At 57.2% G+C, this 17,553-nt stretch overlaps 1 protein-coding gene across 5 annotated transcripts; it reads right to left on the bottom strand.

The window, feature by feature from the left end:
- Positions 1-1,558: 1,558 nt before the first annotated feature.
- On the bottom strand, positions 1,559-17,553 carry SAMD14 (sterile alpha motif domain containing 14). Of its 5 annotated transcripts, XM_058560708.1 has the most exons (11): positions 17,442-17,553; positions 16,546-16,722; positions 13,064-13,118; positions 6,547-6,713; positions 5,801-6,089; positions 4,927-5,014; positions 4,753-4,827; positions 4,488-4,647; positions 3,096-3,215; positions 2,854-3,009; positions 1,559-2,012 (listed from the first exon to the last, which is right to left on the bottom strand). In XM_058560708.1, exons 3-11 carry the CDS (start codon positions 13,104-13,106, stop codon positions 1,857-1,859), a joined length of 1,254 nt encoding a protein of 417 aa, XP_058416691.1. In that variant the 5' UTR covers positions 13,107-13,118; positions 16,546-16,722; positions 17,442-17,553; the 3' UTR covers positions 1,559-1,856. The 5 variants fall into 5 exon arrangements, with proteins under 5 accessions (XP_058416691.1, XP_058416688.1, XP_058416689.1 ...); XM_058560705.1 differs by lacking the exon at positions 17,442-17,553 and having other exon boundaries at positions 16,546-16,861; XM_058560706.1 differs by lacking the exons at positions 16,546-16,722; positions 17,442-17,553 and adding an exon at positions 13,796-14,753 and having other exon boundaries at positions 13,064-13,464.

The raw sequence follows: 17,553 nt of genomic DNA, 5'->3' as shown, positions 1-17,553 counted from the left end.
GCCTGGCTGCTTTCCTGGGGTGAGGGGGATCCACACATACAAATGCATGCAGACTGCAGTCCCTGTGCCCAACGTATGACACTCTTGGGACACCCACCCAGCTCAGGACATGGTCCAGTGTGTACCACGAGTACACCACCAGGCAAAGCCATCCATTGGTGTCAGAACACCTGACAGCACAGCACCTGGTGACAGATGTGTCACCAACCACACTTTGGGCACAGCAGAGCCTCCTGACCCAGCCCAGCCCCCCAAGTGGGGCAGACAGACAGGTCACTGGTACATCATTAGTGTTTATTGAAGTAAATTGAGTACCACCTCTCCCCTTCACATGCAGGTGGGCACCCATGTAGCCCCTGACAGCTTCAAGGTCCTGGGTGCCTTCCAGCCTCCCACGGTATCCCCACCAGGCTCAGGTGGTGCCAGTGCCCCCATATCTCACTTTCCCTCTGAAGCCCCTCTCCCAGCACATATAGGAGAGGAGTAAAGGGCTGAGTCCCAGGAGCAGGGCCTTAGCCATACCAGGGGTGGCCCTCAAGCTACAACCCCTGGGCAGGAATGAAGGGAATCAGCATGCATTGGGTCCTGTCCACGGCTCCAGGCAGATGGGAGGAGGGGGAAGGGGGCTTCTAAGCAGAGGCCCCCTGGCCCCATCAATAGCTCTGGCCAGTGCTCCAGAAGCTGGGCTAGCTGCTGGCCAGCCCGTAACCTGAACACCTCCTCCCTACAGGGACAGATGCTGTCCCTCCATGGGCTGCTGGGAGAGATTCCGCCCCCACCCGGGGGGCTGGCCTCACCCCTCTTTGAGGCCCAGGGAACCAGAGCCTGCACTGCCTGTCAGTTCTGGAGCCCACTGAGGCCCCACCGGGTGCACGGCAGATGAGCCAGAGCTGATGAACTCTTCCCATCTAGCAGCTTCCAGGGGACCTAGATTTTTGCCTCTCTGCCTGGCTGGCATGGGGATTCACCATTCAGTACCACCTAGGCATTGATAGCGGGTGTCCTCTGTCTCTACCAGCTCCCAAGTTTGCTCTGTCCCCAGAAGGCTCAGGTGCCCTCTGAGGGAGCAGCAAGAGGAGAAGTGGGCCCTGGGCTGGAGAGCAGGTCAAAGGCCAGACCTTGAAGGGGCCCCAGGAGGGACAGACCTGTATGGATGTCATCTCACCACTGGGACTCAGAAGACAGGACCAGAAAGGAGGTTTCCATCCTCCTTCCCTTCTAAAGGATTGCATGAGATAACCATGCTGCTTTCTCCACTCTCCTGTTGAGGAATGCAGACTGGGAGTCTACCCTGAGTGCAATTTGCTGCAGTGCCCACCAGCCTCCCTGGGGAGCAGAACAGAGCTCTCCCAACACACAGCCACCTTGGAGAGCTGGAGAGGAACAACTGTATCCATGTACTGTCGATATGCTCAGCTTCTTCTGAGCTGGGACCCTGGCCCCGTCTCAGGGCCTCTGGAAGGCAGGCAGGCATCCTAGCTCACTGCTGGCCCCAGCACCACCGGGGTCCCAGGGCAGAGGGTCAGACTGACCCAGGCGCCTCTGGGTTTCCAGACTTGCTTCAGCCCTGGCCTCTTGGCCCTCCTCGCATAACCTGCCACCTCCCCCAGGAACTCTGCCAAACAAGTCCTTGAAATCGGATTTATTTCTGGGCCCTCTCCCTGGGCTCTCCCTTTCTGGGGGATCTGGGTCCAGACAGAGTGACAGGGTGAGAGGGCGTGTACCTCCTGAGAGCGTGGGGCCAGGCCAGCCCAAGCTTGGCGCCCAGGCCCCGCCTCCCTGTGAGGCCTGTGCCCATGGAGCCCATGGCCGCCCGAGTCCGGGTGCCTGGGTGCCAGCGCCTGCCCCGCCCGCCCCTAGCTCTTCTTGGCCTCCTGCTCCCTGCGCCGGAGCTTCTCTCGCTGCCGCGCGGCCTTCTCCTGGGCCTTGCGCTCTTTCTCCGCGGCCGCTGCCAGCTCCTTCAACTTCCGCTTCACTAGCGCCCGGTCATGCGAGTTGCTGAGCCCCAGGCTCTGGGGGAGGAATTGAGGGTAAGGGAAAGAGCCCGGAACCACCACCCCGGCCAACCTGATCCCCGGTTCTTTGTGCCCCAGGTGTTCTCTCTCTCCAGCTCTGCGCATCCTCCCTGAACTGTGACCTCCCTCCACCTCCCACTTGCGATGGATCAGACCATCAGGGCAAGAATTTGGAATGGGAGTGGTTGGGAGACATGAGGGTGGGAGGTAGCAGGCCCTTTGCCCTCTCCCCACATACACACAATCTTGGCTTCCATTCCTTCACTCAGGATTTCAGCCTTGGCGTGACCCTACCCAACCCCCTGAGGCCCAGAGATGGGGAGCAACTTGCCCAAGGTCACACAGCTAATCAGTGGCAGAGGCCCCTCCCACTCCAGAGACTGCCTGGGGGACTCTCGTCACCACCCCTTCCCCGCAACTCAGCAGAGGGTAGGAAATACCAGAAACCTCCCAGGACAGCTGTTAGAGGCTCCCCTGACCTCCCCCCCACCCCACCAGCTTCTAAGACTGAGAATCAGACAAGGCGATCAGGGGAGAGACCTGGCTCCAGTCGTACCAGGAGACTCATTAGAGTCAGGAGTCGGATAATATGCTAGTCCTAGAGGTCAAGGTCAACCTGGAGACTTGGGCTGGAGCTTGAAGGTCAAACCAAAGAATTGGGCTCGAGTTTCAAGTCAGACTGGGGACCTGTGCTAGAGTGCAAAGACTAGGCCGAGGACCTTGCCTGAAGGTCAGAGGTCAGGGCAGTGGCTCCAGAGGGAGTGAAAAGGTCCAGATGAGGGGCTCCCAGTCCTTGAAGGTTGCCAGCCTGGGGCGTGGCCCTTCTGCTCTGACCCACCTTCAGTTTGCTTCCATCCAGCTGCAGTAGCTGCGGCCCGTCCACCTGCCGCGCGGCAAACTCGGCGGCATACTGCTCCAGGTTGAGGCTATGCAGCCACTGGCCCACCTGCTGACTGGTCCAGTGGTGGACGGCGGGGAGAGGTTCATCCAGGAACTGGGGCAGAGACCAAGGAGTGTGAGGGGGAAGATGTGGCCTGTGGCCTGCACAGCCGGCAGAGTCAGAGGCCCGGGCTCGCTCACCTCATCCGAAGATTGGGACAGCGTGTGGTAGGGGTAGGAACACTTGGCCTCCTGCCGGGAACCGCTGGGGATCTTGGGGCTGCTGCTGGGGGGTGTGGAGTCATCACTCAGGGTGGATTCCTAGACAGTAGGAGAGCGTGCCGCTGAGGACAGAGCTCACCCCCAAGCCCGAGGGAGTTCCCCAACCCACCACCTCCATCCAGATGGAGATGAAGTCCGGGACTGGGCACCAGGAGTTGCTCAGTGCACCCTATGCATGAGCCAGGAGCTGGGCAGGCACATATGACGTGGTGACTTGTGTGAGGCATCAGGATCTGAGGCCTCTGGGAGGACGTGGGGCTAGAACTGAGCCAGGTGGAATAGTTAGCAGGAATGGAAGAGGTCTCAGACTACGTGTTGCTTCCTACAGGCAGTCATCCAGGATTCCCCCAGGCTGGGTCAGGTGTCCCTACCTTGTACCTCCCCACCATGGCCTCTAGCACCTTGGCTTGTAAGTGCCTAGTTGGAGGTCCTTATCCTCGCTGCACTGTGAGCTCTGTGAGGGCCTGGGCTGTGTCTGTTCACTGTGGTATCCCCACAAAAGGGAAGGAAAAAAGGGAAGGCATGTCAGGAGGGAGGAAGGAAAGAAGTCTCAGATCAGAAGGAACCACTTCTCCCCTGAATTCCCAGCTTCCTGATCTCCTCTGCCCCAGCTGCACATGAAGAACAGAATCACAGAACAAGCACTGGGCTTGGGGTCATAAAACCTGGCAAGTAAATCCATGCAAGTCTACAGGCAAGTCCTTTCTCTCTGGGCCTTCATTTGCCCATCTGAGCAATGGGGGTGAGCATGCCTGCCCTCCCCACTTCACTGAGCCTTCGTGAGAGAAAAGCAAAAATGCACCTTTGGAGCTTTGTCAACTGTAGAGCGCTGTGTGAAGGTAAGCAGATCCTCATTGTTGCTTCTGTTACTCAGTCTCACTTCTCCCAAGGGTTTCTGAGCACTAACTAGGTTGGGGTCTTATTCATCTCTATATCCCCCAAGGCTTACCCCAGCAGACAGGCAGCCTAGCTCCTATGACAGGACATGGGGTTAGAACTGAGCCAGGCAGAATAGTCAGCAGGAATGAGGAGACCTCAGGCTGGGTATATACCAGGGGAATCAGTGTGCAGTGACGTGTGTTGAATGGATGAAGCAGGGAATGAATCGACTACTCAGAACATGAATGAGTGAACCAGTGAACGCATGAACCCAGGGAATGGATGGATGAATGAATCACTGACTGGCTCCATGGATGGACAAATGGACGCCAGGAACGCCTGCCTGGATCCCAGCCCGAGCCAAGGTGAAGTATGACTTCATGTCACCTGAGTCTGGGGGCCAGTATGGGGGCGAGTTGGCCATGGACTCACCTGGGAAGCTGACTTCTTGGGGCTGAATCCCTCGTGTTTAGGGGAGCAGGCGGGGGAGGTGGTGCTGCCGGAAGATGCTGAGCCCTTGCCGCTGTCTGTGAACCAGGAAAAGGGCAGGAACGGGGAGCCCCCTGACCTGCCGGACCCCTCCACTGACTCCCTGTGGAGAGAGCGCGCTGCATGGGTGTGGGCACCGAGGGGAGGGCCGGGGCCCACAGGGAGCAATGGGCAGAAGCTGTGCTGAGGTGCTGTGGGTGCCTCTTACCTGCTGCCCACGGACAGGCGGTTGCTACCCTTCTCCTTCCGGCTCTTGCTTGTGGATGCTCGGCGTAAGGTGACCCTGTGGGGAGGGCAGGGGGGAGTGGGGCAGTGATGCCCACTGGGCTACCCCTTACCCCGACAGCTCCAAGTCTTTGGTTCTGGCCCCTCCTCCACTCACCCCAGGTCCAGGAACTTTCGGCGGGTCTTCTTATCCAGGCCAATGGTGGGGCTGGCAGGCTCAGGTGGACTGGCATCCCGGCTGTCATCTTTTGGGGAAGAGAGGGAAGGAAATAGCCTGTATGGTGGCTTGCCTGCCTCCTTCAGCTGACAGTGTGAGGTGGTAGAAATTCTCTTGCTTAGAATCAGGCAACCTGGCTCTGGTGCCCTTCACTAGCTGTGTGACCTAGGACAAGTCACTTTACCTCTCTGAGCTTCCTTCATCTCAAATATGGAATGACACTTGACTATTTCATAGGACCTAATGGGATGTTTATGAAAGCCTTATACAAACCGTATAAGGTACCTGAAAAGGTAGGGACCACTACTATTTACTGTTAATTTTATCTTGGCCAACTTCTAACCAGCCTTCCAATCTTGGCTCACATGGGACTTCCTCAGAGAAGCCTTCCAGGGTGCTCCCAAACTGAGTCCTTGCATCCTGATATATGCTCTCCCGCCATCATGCACATTTCCCTCATAGCACTGATTACAGCTTGTAACTACACGTTTAATTAACGGATGATTTGATGGCTTCCCACCTAAAAAGTAAGGAATTACTTGATTGTTTCTCCGCGAAGCTACAAGCCCCAGTGAGGACAAGGACCACATCTGTTTGCTCACTTGTGTGTCCCAGTGCCCAAGAGTGTCTGGCACATAGTAGGCGCTCAGTAGATGAATGAATGAGCCGCGGTGATTACTCCCATCCCCCACCTCCCCCCAAGCCACCCTGTCCCTCTTGGTCCAGCCCTGCCCCTCGGCGCCCACCGGAGGGATCCGGAGGGGCCGCTGCGGTCCCGGCACCAGCAGGGGGCGCCGCGCCGGCCGCCGCTCACCTTCGCTGTGTGGCTCTGCGCGCGGGTGGCGGCGCACGAAGCTGGGCGAGCTGTCCGAGGAGGGCGCGGAGCGCGGCGGCGAGCTGGAGGCGGCGGCCAGGCCCTCGTGCGAGGCGGCGTTGTGCAGGGGCCGGTACCGTGTGAGCGGCGAGGGCGGCGGCTCGTCCTCGTCCAGGCTGCGCCGCAACCCCGGAGGATCCAGGCAGAAAGAGCCCCCCGCCGGGGACCCGGGGCCCGAGTGCAAAGGCGAGCGCAGCCGGTGCAGAGGGCTCCCGCAGCCGTCGTTCACCTGGAGGAGGGGTCAGTCGCTCACCGCCAACCCTCCTCCTCCCTTCCCGGAGCGGCTGGGAGCCGGTTTCACCCTGTACACTGCGAGGGAGCCTCCGAGGCGGGCAGCCTGGACTCCTGGGTCCTTCTGGGGCCTGGAGGGAGGGTTTCCCGTGCCTGTGGGCCGAGGGGTGGCCGGGCTTTCCGTCACATAGACTGGGGTTGAATCTCGCCTCCTTCACTTACTAACTGTGTGACTTTGTTGCTGAACCTCTCAGAGCCTGTTTCCTCATCTGCAAGATGGGGATGATAATACCTTCCTTGGAAGGATGAAATGAGCCAGAAGTGAAGCGGCTAATATTTATGAGCATTATTGTCAGAAATCTGGGGGTGTAGTTTCCCTGAAAGAGCGGATTGGAGGGCTTATCCAGGGGCCGGAAGGGTGGGTGGGGACGTGTGATTGCCTGGGTTGCCCCAACCTTGCCTCCGGGCCCATCGGAGCCTTCACCATCCTCTGCAGAGCTGGCACTGTCCCGAAGCCTTGAGCGAGAGGGCCGGTGTCTCCGGCCCTTGGCCAGTAGTTGGGCCCGGGCCTTGTGTAAACTGCTGTCCAGTCTGACGGTCTCTGGCACAGCCAAGTCCAGGTCTGCAAACAGGGTGGAGGGGGCAGAGACCAGACACATGAGGACAGCAAGCCCAGAGGCTCACCTCAAGTGGGCACGTGCACTCACACCCCAGACGTTCAACAAATGTTTCTGAGTGCCAGGCATTGGGAGTACAGACGATGGAAAACAGGGTCTCTCCGTCTCCGGGGGAGCCAGACATGTGAAGCCGTGAATACAGCAGTGTGATGGAACCTCTCCCAGGCACAGAGGAGGACTGGACGGCCCTGTTTGGATGGGTCGGTGGAGGAAGCACCAAAGCTGGGTCTTAGGGTCTCAGTGGGAGTTTACAAGCTGGTTTATGCAATGCGGGGGTGGGAGGGATGAGGGGTGTGGAGCACCTCCAGGGCAACTGGAGGGTAGGTTTGGGGAGGTGGCGGTGGGGGATGAGGCTGGAGAGATGGTGGTGATAATGGCTACCACCGAAGAAGTGCCTACTATGCGCCAGAATGTACGTACATTACCTCATCTACTCAGAACAAACCAGCAGGCTAGGGACAGCTATTATGCACATTTTACAGCTGAGCAAATTGAGGCTCAGAGAGGTTAAGTCTCTCGACTGAAGCCACCAGCCAGCAATGGTCCGGGATTTGAGCCTGGCTAGTCTGGCTCCAGAGACTGGCCCTGCTGGGGACTTGCTGTGCCATGCTCAGTGCTGCACTCAGAGAGAGCACTGCTGAGCATCTAGAGGGCTCGCCGTTGAACTGGAGCAGAAGGATCCCCCACAAGCCGGTGGCAGCAGCAGGGAGGAAAGCCCACAGTCCCCTGAAACCTGTCTCTCCTGTCCTGGCACAGGGCTAGGTCCCGGATGAGGACATGGAGGAAAAGCAGGCAAACCCAACGCATCCTGCATAAAACCTGTTGCTCCTAGTTTCACTTTTCATTCACTCCACCTGAGAATGCAGCCCTCACTCTGCAGCATCCCCAGGGCTTGGCACAGGGGTCTCCAGGCAGAACAGGTTCCTCCCAGACCTCAGGATGGGTTAAGACCTCTCTTCCCCCCTCCACCCCCCATGATCTCAGGGACCCCCCATCACCTGCTCCTCTTTCTCTTATCTGCAGACACCCCTTAAGCCACCCCAGTGGCTCTCCTGGCTTAACCACCACCTATGTCTATTTCCAGCCCTGACCCCTCCCCTGAAGTCCCAGCCCGGCCACCTCAGCACCTGTCAGGGAACTTGCCATGTCAAAGGCACTCAAACTCAACCCACCAAAACGAACCCACCACCTTGCCTCAAACTGGCTTCTCCTCTGTTCCCTGGCTCAGTGAAAGGCCCCATCATCCACCCGGTCACCCCGTTCAGACAGCTCCGAGCTGCCCTTCCTCCTGAGCCCCAGACCCAGTTGGTAATTCACATGTCCAGCTGCCTACTTGACACCTCCACTTGGATGTCCAATGGGCATCTTCAACATAGGTGTCAAACTGGCCTCCTGACCTCCCGGCCCCCCAGGCTGCTCCTCCAGTCTGCCCACCTTGGTGAATGGCAGCTCCATCCCTCCAGCTGCTCAGGACAGACTCCGGGAGTCAGCCCTGACTCCTCTCTTTCCCTCCCATCCTACAAACCGATCCATCCACAATTCCTGTTAGCTCTGCTTTCGAAATGTATCTAGACGTACTGAAATATTTATGGGGAAATGATACGATGTTTTGGATTAGGTTCAAAATAATCCAGGGGAATAGGAGTGGAAAGTCGAGGGGGTATAGGTGAAACAAGGCTGGCCATGAGTTGAGGCTGAGTGATGAGTGCATGAGCACGTGATGGAGAACATTGTGCTATTCCCTCTACTTTTGATTTCCCACAATAAAATATTGTTTATAAATGTCTGTGTACACACACACACACACACACACATGCCTACATACGGAGAGAAAGGAGAGAGAGCAGAAGAGTAAGGGAGGAGAGGAGAGGAAGGAAGGGGAGGGGCGAGGATGGAAGGCAGGGGAGGGGAGGAGAGGGAGAACTCACAGCCTCCGGGTCTAGGTCTCCATCACCATCACCTCTTGCCTCGATTATTACAAAAGCCTCCCAGCTGGTCTTCCCTCCTCCCCCCTTTCCCATTTACAGTCTATTTTCAACACAGCAGCCAGAGTGATCCTGATAAAATGTGTCAGCTCCTGTCACTCCTCTGCTCAGAGCCCTCCAGTGACTTCTATCCCACACAGAAGACAGCCAGAGTTCCCCCAGTGGCCTTCCAGGCTCAGTCTGTGCTCCCCCTACCACTGAGCTTCTACTTCTCTGTCTCTCTCTCTCCTGGCTCTTCCTCACACAAGCCTAGCCTGCACTGCAGGGCCTTTGCACTCCCTCTTCCCTTTTCCCGCAAAGCACTTGCCACAGATTTCTGCATGGTTCTCTCCCTCACCTCCTTCAGGTCTTTGGTTAAGTGCTTTCTCTCACTGAGACCCTCCCCAACCACCCAATTTATCATACCCCCTGAGCCCCACCCCTACTTATTTCCTGTATCATTTATCATTCTCTGGCATACTACGTATTCTACTTATTTAGTTTACTGTCTGTCTCCACCCATTAGAATGTCAGCTCCTCAAGGGCAGATGTTTCTCTATTCTGTTCACTGTGCTCACACAGGCATCGCATGGTGCCTGGCACATAGTAGGTGCTTAGTAAATATTATTTTAATGAAAGAACACAGTTCTGTTGACCTGCCTTCCTCACCCCCTGGGACCTGGCCTCTCCTCTCGGTCGGGACTGAACTGCCTTAGCTCAGGCCTTCACTAGCTGCCCACTCCCCCGCCACGCCATCCCAGAGCATGGCCTCAGTATCCATCCATGCTCAGCTCCCTGCCTGGAGTCTGCCTTCCTCCTCACTCTGCACAAGCTGGAAGAAACTTGATAAAGCACACTTCTGACTGTGGCCCATACACTCCGGTTTTTGAAACCCGGTGGCGGGGGAGGGGGTCCCAAAGCCAACAACATAAAGTCCATGCCCCTCAGCCCTCCATTAAAGGCCTGAGGGGCCCAGCCCACCCCTCCTGTGTTCCCACATTCCGTCCTCCACACAGCACAGCACAGCATGCTCTTATACAGCACCGTGGTTAGGAGCATAGGCCCTGGAGCCCGATGGCCTGGGCGGGCTGAATCCAGATCTGCCACCGCCTGGCTGGCTGGCTGGCCCTGGACAAGTTACTTACATTTAGGTATCGGCTTCCTCATCTGTAAAATGGGGTCATATTAGCAGTATCTTCCTTATAGGGTTGTCGTGAGCACTAAATAAGATCATGCATACAAAGTGCTTCACCATAACGCCTGAGACTCATACGCGCTCACAAGCTCTGCTGTTGGTGTGTCAGTGGGAACAGTACTAACCCACAGGTACTGATACCTGGAGACCCGCCTGCACCCTCGTTGCCCTCCTCCCGCCCTGTGCCCATGCTGCTCTCTCTGCTCCATCACTCCCCACCCCTCCTTTGTCTGGCTGTCAGCTCCAGTACATCACCTCCCCGCACTCTGGACAGCCGCACCTCTTCAGCCTCGGCTCTATGATCTGGTCAGGAATGCGTGTCCCATGCGGGTCTGCACACGGCAGAGGGTGAAGCCCTGCACTGTGCACTGTGTTCCACGAGAGCCTGGTGCAGGGCCTGGCAGAGAGGAGGTGCTCAGTCGTGTTTGACGAATTGAAGGACTAGTGCATAGAGATGGACTCGAGACACACGCGGTGCTGATGCCCCCATTCCATCACATCCCACATTTTAATTCTCTCATGGCTCTCCTCACCATCTGATATGTTCCTTCTTTAGTTATGTGTGCTTTAAGATCCATCCCTCTGCTTGCCTCCGCACTGGAAGTCAAGCTCCATGAAGACAGTGACTGTATCTGGCCTGTTCTGTGCTGTCTCCCCAGGGTCTAGAACAGAGCCCGGCACAGAGCTGGAGCTCAGGAACATTGTGGAATGGATAAAAGAGATAGGGAGTGACCGAGGGCTACTGCTTTAGATGAGGTGGCCAGGCTGAGGTCTGGGTGGCAGTGAAGAGCCAAGGTTGTAGAAAGAACAATCTCCCCTTCTAAGGAGAGGAGATGGTGAGGCCTTGGGCTTGGAGTGTCTGAGGATCCCCAGGGGCAGTGCCGCCCGCAAGGAGAGGGGGCTGGCCCTGCCGGAGGGGGCCAGTGGACTCGGAGAGGCTGCTGCAGTCGTCCAGGGACCTCTGGCGGTGGCTTGGAAGGGGAGAGGGCCTGTCAGAGGACTGCTGTCTTGGCCCCTGGCTCCACACCACTGCTCTGGTCCCTGAGCTGCCGCTGCTTCACTTCTGGTGTTTGCAGGCCCTGGGGCTGAGCCGGGGGAGGGAGCCCTCTGTCCCCTGCTCCCAGACACAGAATCTCCAGGCACTGCCTGGAAGTGGCAAGGATTGGGGACTGAACCACAGAATAATAATAGCTCATCCTTACTGAGCTCTCACTGTTCTAGGCACTGTTCTAAGTGCTTTACAATTGCTAGCTCATTTAAACCTCCCCACAACGCTGGAGGAAGACTCCAGGAATCCCCAGGGCAGCCTTAATTTGCTTGAGGGCATATGGCTGGTGAAGAGCAGGCCAGGGTTACAGGCAGTCTGGCTCCGGAGGCTCAATTTGTACCTACCAAGCCCACTATACTTCCTCTGAGGCAGAGATGGGAGCGACTTGTGAGTCCACCCTTCATTTTACAGGTGGGGAAACTGAGGCTCAGAAAGGTTTGGCCCAGAGAACAGAGGGAGTTAAGACAACATCCAGGCCTCCCAGCTCCCAGGCCAGTGCTCTTGCTGCTGGGGGAGCGGGGTAGCTGATGAGCATCCTCTCCCCCTCTGGCACTCAGCTGGTGCCCAGCCACCCTGGGCCAGGGAGAAAGGCCCTTTACTCCTGACTCTGGGCCACATCAGACCATGGTCATCTTACCTTGGAGGTTCTAGGTAGCAAAGGGGCCCCTCTAAGGGGCTTGTGGATTTTTGAGACAAGGTGGGGCCAGCCTCTTCTCTGATCTCTTGCTCTACCATGCCCCCTCACCTCCTTCCATCCCTCCCTCCAGGGATCTCTCTCTCTCTGCCCTTCTCCCTTTCTCCCTCTCTCTCTACCCCCCAGGGGGAGTTTGCCCAGCCCAGGGCAGTGGGAAGTCATGAATATTTAATTGCCTTTTGCATCAGGAAGCAGGCCAGGCAGCCAGCTACCTCAGCAGGTCTGGGGGAAGGAAAACAGGAAGGGTGGGGGAGTGGAGGCTGAGAAGCCCAGGGAAGGGGGAGCTCATCTGTCAGGCCAGGGGTCAGGCCACCTGGGTGGAGATGGAAATGCCCAGGGTCTGAGGCCCAGAGGCAGTTCGGGGTGAGGGGTGGGGGGACATCCTGGAGGCAAACCCTCCACTCCACACCAGGGATGCCAGGGCAGGAAGCGGTTCCTGGCATTATCAGGGCATGAGGGGTGGCAGGGGAGAATGAGGTGAGCAGGGGAGGGGGAGGAGGAGAGGGGAAGGAAGGTAGAGATGAGGAGGAGGCAAGGAGTAGAAACTGGGAGCCCCTCAAGGCTATACACACAAATGTGAGAGCCCTGAAGGCTGCGCACATGTGACAGGCCTCAGCCGGCTTCTCTCTGTCTCTACCTCTGGCTCCGTGTTCCTCCACGGCCTTTGCTCACTGACTCCTCCACCGAGTCCAGCTGGGAAATAGCCTTTCCACCCAATGCATGCTGGGAGCTCTACCCTGTTGGGTGGGGTAGTCTTTCTCCAATTCACACAACAGAAAGATTGCAGGGGGTAAATAATGGTGCAGGTGGTGTGTGCATGCACCCCAGTGTGTACCTGCACCCCAGTGTGTCCACAGGGGTCCAGCCTGGGAGTACTGAGGCTGAGTGTGTTATACATTTGATTTCCGTGCACCTCCATCCTTATTTATGTGACTTGGAGGTAATGTGTGTCACCTGTGCTGGGGGACACAGGTGTGTGGCATAGTGACTGAGAGCAGGGAGTTAGGCAGTCTGGAGTTCTAGTCCCAGGTCTGCCACCAACCTGCCGTGTGATCTTTAAAGCAAGTCACTTCACCACTCTGTGCCCTAGGCTCCTTGTCTGTAAAGTGGGCACACTTCTTAGCATTATTGCGAGGATTAAATGATACCGTGCATGTGAGATGGGGGTGCTAGCCGAGGACGTGGCATGAGACAAACACTTAATAAGTGGGGACCCTTATTATTATTGTTGTAATTGGCATGTCCACTCAGATAGCAGTGACAAAGAATCATGCTGTAAGGTCACAATACACACACACACACACACACACACACACACTGAAGTCCCCAAGGAACACCCCCCACCCCCCAATGCCAAGTGGCCTTGGCTAGAGATAGAGCCAAACAGAACTTACCAAAAACCTCATCCGCGGGTTCTCGGAGCTTTGAAGAAGCCATGACTCAAGAGAGCTGGGGATGACAAGTGAGGAGAGAAAAAAAGACCATGGATTAAAGGTTCAGGTTGGTGGAGGCAGGGGAGCTGCCAATGGCTACCTGCTCCTGGCCTTCTGGCCCCTCACCTTCCCTTACAACTCTTCCTCTGGCCCCCTGAAAGAGAAGTCATCTGAACCAGACCCCACATTGCCGGGGTTGGGGCAGGAGGCAGGAGCAGAAGGGCAGAGGCAGAAGCACATCCAGGGTGCAGACCCAGGCTGAGTCATGCAGTCTTGGTCTGAGCTGATCTGCCTCCACACGGGTCACTGAACTTCTCCCCTTCAGTGTCTTGGGCCTTTCCATCATGAGCATTCCCTAAAAACTTTAATCATCATAAATTGTCCAACATCAAATCTGGGAGAAATCTTGGAGATTATTAAATTCAATGATCTCATTCTACAAATGAAGAAACAGAGGGGAGAATGACTGGTCTAAGATCACATAACAAGTTAATGGCAAAATCAGGACCAGAACCCAGGTTCTTCCATCCATCCACCTACCTCCCTCCCTACTTCCCCATCCACTTACTTGCCCATCCATCCATTCATTTATTCACCCATCCATCCAACATCCACCCCCATCCATCGACCCATCCATCTTCCCATCCATCACTCAGTCCTGCTTCCCCCACCCCCCATCATGGTTGCGCTCACCACCTGTCTTCCTGAACATGAGCTGTTCAGGAAGCTGGCACCATCAGCAGGGCCGCTGTTCTTGACAAACTCACAGTTCTCACAGTTCTAGACAGACTCACAGATGCAGGAGGGTATGAGGAGTACTCAGCAGAACAGTGGACAGCCAGATCTCTATGATGCGTCAAGTATGTTCTGGGAAGAAGTGTGGATGGGTAGAGTTTGGTTTGGTTTGGTTTTGTGGGAAGCAAGAAGGTAGGGCAGGTTATATATTCAGGATATATGTGCCTGAAACAATGGGGGCAGGCTTCCTAGCAGATGTAGGATAGCAGCAGCCCTAAACCAAGGCCTGGGCATTAGAGGGACAAGGGAATACTGGATAAGGGCAGAGGGAGGGAGCTCAGGGGCAGGTGCATACTGCATGGCTGGGACATGATCTCCAGTTACTTCTAACACTCAGGTCCCCATGAGAAGGGCAGGGCGCTGGGCTAGACCATACGTTTGACAGGTGTAGGAAAGCTAGGGATTTTTTTTTTTTCCCTGCTGGAGTCTTTTCCAGCTCTTTTATTCTGTTACTACATAGACATCATCTCACTGTGAGCTGGCCAGGCTTGGGATTCTTAGGGTCCCCGCTTTACAGATGGAAAACTGATGCAGGAGATAAGAGGCAGAACTCAACCTTGACCAGTCTCCTGCCCCTCAGCCCTACCCTGGGTAATGATCTGCAGTTTTGTAGGGTGCTCCTGAGGAAAGGGTAGAGGGAGGCGAACTGGTCCATACTGGCTAGGACTGGAGAAGCTTCAAAACCACCTCCACCCCAGGTTCCACGGATGCTTGGGACTGAGAGCAGGACATGAGGTGTGAGAAGGGGCCAGGGATATGGGCCCTCGAGAACCCTCCTGCCATTCTTGAACTCTGGGTGCTAGTAGCAAAGAAGTTCTAGAACCTCTCTTCCTGTCCCAGAGGGCCAAATGGGAAGGGAGGCCACCCCTAAGAATGAATGGAATTCCTTCATTCAATCACAAAGCCTCATCGGACCAGGACCCAGCTGCCACCTCCTCCAGAAAGCTGTCCTAGATAGTCCTCTCTCCTCCCATTTGTCCTCATAATTTCTAAATCAACCCCTCCCCAACCACTGGGAAACAAGGGATTTTTCATACTTCATTGATTCCCTAACTGGGCCACATCTCCCCCACATCAGATGGGAGCTCCCTGAGGAGAGGGGACAGTACTCCCCATCAGACTGAAGATAAGGACTGCCTCTCCCATCAGAATGGAGGTTCTCTGAGGACAGTGGAGGTGCCTCCTCTCTTAGACTATCCGAGAATGGAGATCCCATGCATTCTTTATTCAAGGTCCCAGTCCAGGGTGGAGACCCTCTTGTGGATGGAGTCCTCTTTCAGGCTCCCTCTGGGATGGGCTGGGGCTTCCAGCTCCCACTAGCACCCAGTTCATCCTGATTCAGCACAAGCTGCTTTCTTTTCCTTCCTTCCACAACGAAGTCCCTGGGGTGTATATGGGGGAATCCTCCCTACACTGGCCGATGGGGAACTCTGGGAAGCAGATCATCTAGGAGGTCACCAGGTCCCTCCCACCCAAACCCCTTCCTCCAAAACTGAGTCTTAGAAAATTACACACCGAATCCCCCCCACCATTTACACTCCTACACACACACACACACACACACACACACACACACACACACGCACACACATTCATGCACATTCAACCAGGTAACTGCCACAAGGTGGAAATGAACCTGTTCCTCTGGACACAGTCTGGGCTCTGACTCTACCAGGCCACTCCTTCCTCCCAAAGCTTCCAAGTCCCAGACCGGAGTACCAATGACCTTTGACCCTTCTCTGGGAGAAAGGGAAGCAGGTGAGCTCAAAGCTTCCTGGGACCCAGGGGAAGGAGAAAGAGAAAGAAAGAATGCACAAGTCCTGGAGAGGGAGTGGGGAGTAGGAAGAGACAGACAGGTTGATGGAGAGTCAGTCCACAGAGCTGCAGAGAGAAGGAAGAAAGAGCAAGAAAGAGATGAGACAGAGAGTGGGGCCAGAGAAAGCAGTCGTGGGGACAGGACTCCAGCGGCCCTGAGTGAGGCCCAAGGAAGGGGTGTGAGGAGAGAAGGAGAATCGGCTGTGGGGAGAGGGGCGGCCCCCAGTGGGGCAGGCAAGAGGAAAGGGGCCCTGGAAGAGGAGAAAGAGCCCAAGAGAGAAATGCAACTGGGAAAGGCCAGGAAGGAATGGATGGGAGAGGAGGCTGCAGGTGGGGGAGGCAGTTGTGGAGCTAGAGAAAACAGCGCCCCCTCCCATAAGGCCCAGGCTTGGGGCATCCGGGAAGAGTCGGACCCCCCCTCCAGGCTCCACTGGAGATGTGCGTGGGGGGGAGGACAGGGTACCTACTGCACTCCCAGGGCCCCTATCCCCAGTCAGAGCCGGGTGGCTAGTTTTTCTCCAATCCATCGATCCAACTCTGCACCGGGCAAGAAGGAGTTAAGTCCTCTCCCCCTCCCCCCACAGCAGTTTTTTTAAATTAATTTCTCCTGGCGGCGGGCAGGAGGGAGAGGATTAGGGACACAATCCTATCTCCGCCCCCTCCCCTGACAGCCCAGCATCCTAGCTCCGTGCGGCCCCCCTAGGGATAGGGGAAGAAAGGCCCTCGTCGGCTTCGTCCCATCCAACCCCACGCGGGGTCCCACCGCGAGCCCTAGTGACCCTCAGCTCCGCTTCCCCATCCACCTCAGGGTCCTTGGGGTCTCGGCCGCTCACCTCCAGCATCAGTCATTTTCAGCGTCCGGCGCCTCGGGAACCCCTCAGGCCCATGGTGCTCGGGGCTGGGGCCAGGCGGGAGAGGGGCGGGGGACCGTCACCCCGGCCGCGGGGGGCTCCAGGCTGGCTTGATCTGCTCCATCCCGGGAGGGGAGATGGGGGTCGGCGAGGAGGGCCCTGAAGCCGGAGGGAATGGTGCGGGGGGAGAGTGGGGAGAGAAGAAGGTTTGCAGGAAGCAGGAGGCGCGGGCGGGGCTGGACCAGGAGACCTGAGGGGAGGATGCTCCGTGCGTGCGCGCGCGCGCGTGTATGTGTGTGTGTGCGTGTGTGTGTGTGTGTGTGTGTGTGTGTGTGAGAGAGAGAGAGTATGTGAGAGAGAGAGAGAGAGAGAGAGTGTGTGTGTTTGTGTGAGAGAGAGAGAGGGAGGGAGGGAGGGGGAGAGAGAGAGAGAACACCACCTCCTCCCCGCCCTGCCCGCAGGCCCGGAGAACGCGGGGCCCCCTCCAGGCAGGCCAATATGCTTGGCGTCGCGTCCGCGGGGGCCCGCAGGGGGCCCCCGAGAGGGGCGATGCGGGGGGCGCGTGGCGGGGAGGTCCAGGCGCCGGGGAGACAAAGAGCGAGAGGGAGGGAGGGGACGGAGGCGGTAGGAGCACCGAGGAGGGAGGAGGTGCCCCGCGCCGCTGCCGGGCAAGGGGATTCTGAGTTCCCGCTACTTCTCGGCCCCGCGGGAGTCGAGGCGGGTGGGAGCAGCCGGGGAGGCGGCCCCGCCTTAGGACCCCGGGGGCTTCCGCCTCCTCTGCAAGGTCTGTGAAGGCTCCCGATTCATCCATTCCACAGACGTCCACCGAGCCGTCGAGTGCACCGAGGCCCGAGGGGGCCGCGGGGAACAGAACCCACCTGGTCCACGCCATCGGGAATCGCGGCGCTGTCCGGGGGACAGACGAGGGGAGAGGCCCTCACAAGCCTGAGTGCCGTGAGCCCTGGTTCACAGAGGACACTTCAGCGCGGG

Source organism: Diceros bicornis, chromosome 18 (assembly GCF_020826845.1).
Source record: "Diceros bicornis minor isolate mBicDic1 chromosome 18, mDicBic1.mat.cur, whole genome shotgun sequence".
NCBI classification, from domain to species: Eukaryota; Metazoa; Chordata; class Mammalia; order Perissodactyla; family Rhinocerotidae; genus Diceros; species Diceros bicornis.
This window is presented reverse-complemented; position numbering and strand designations above follow the sequence as displayed.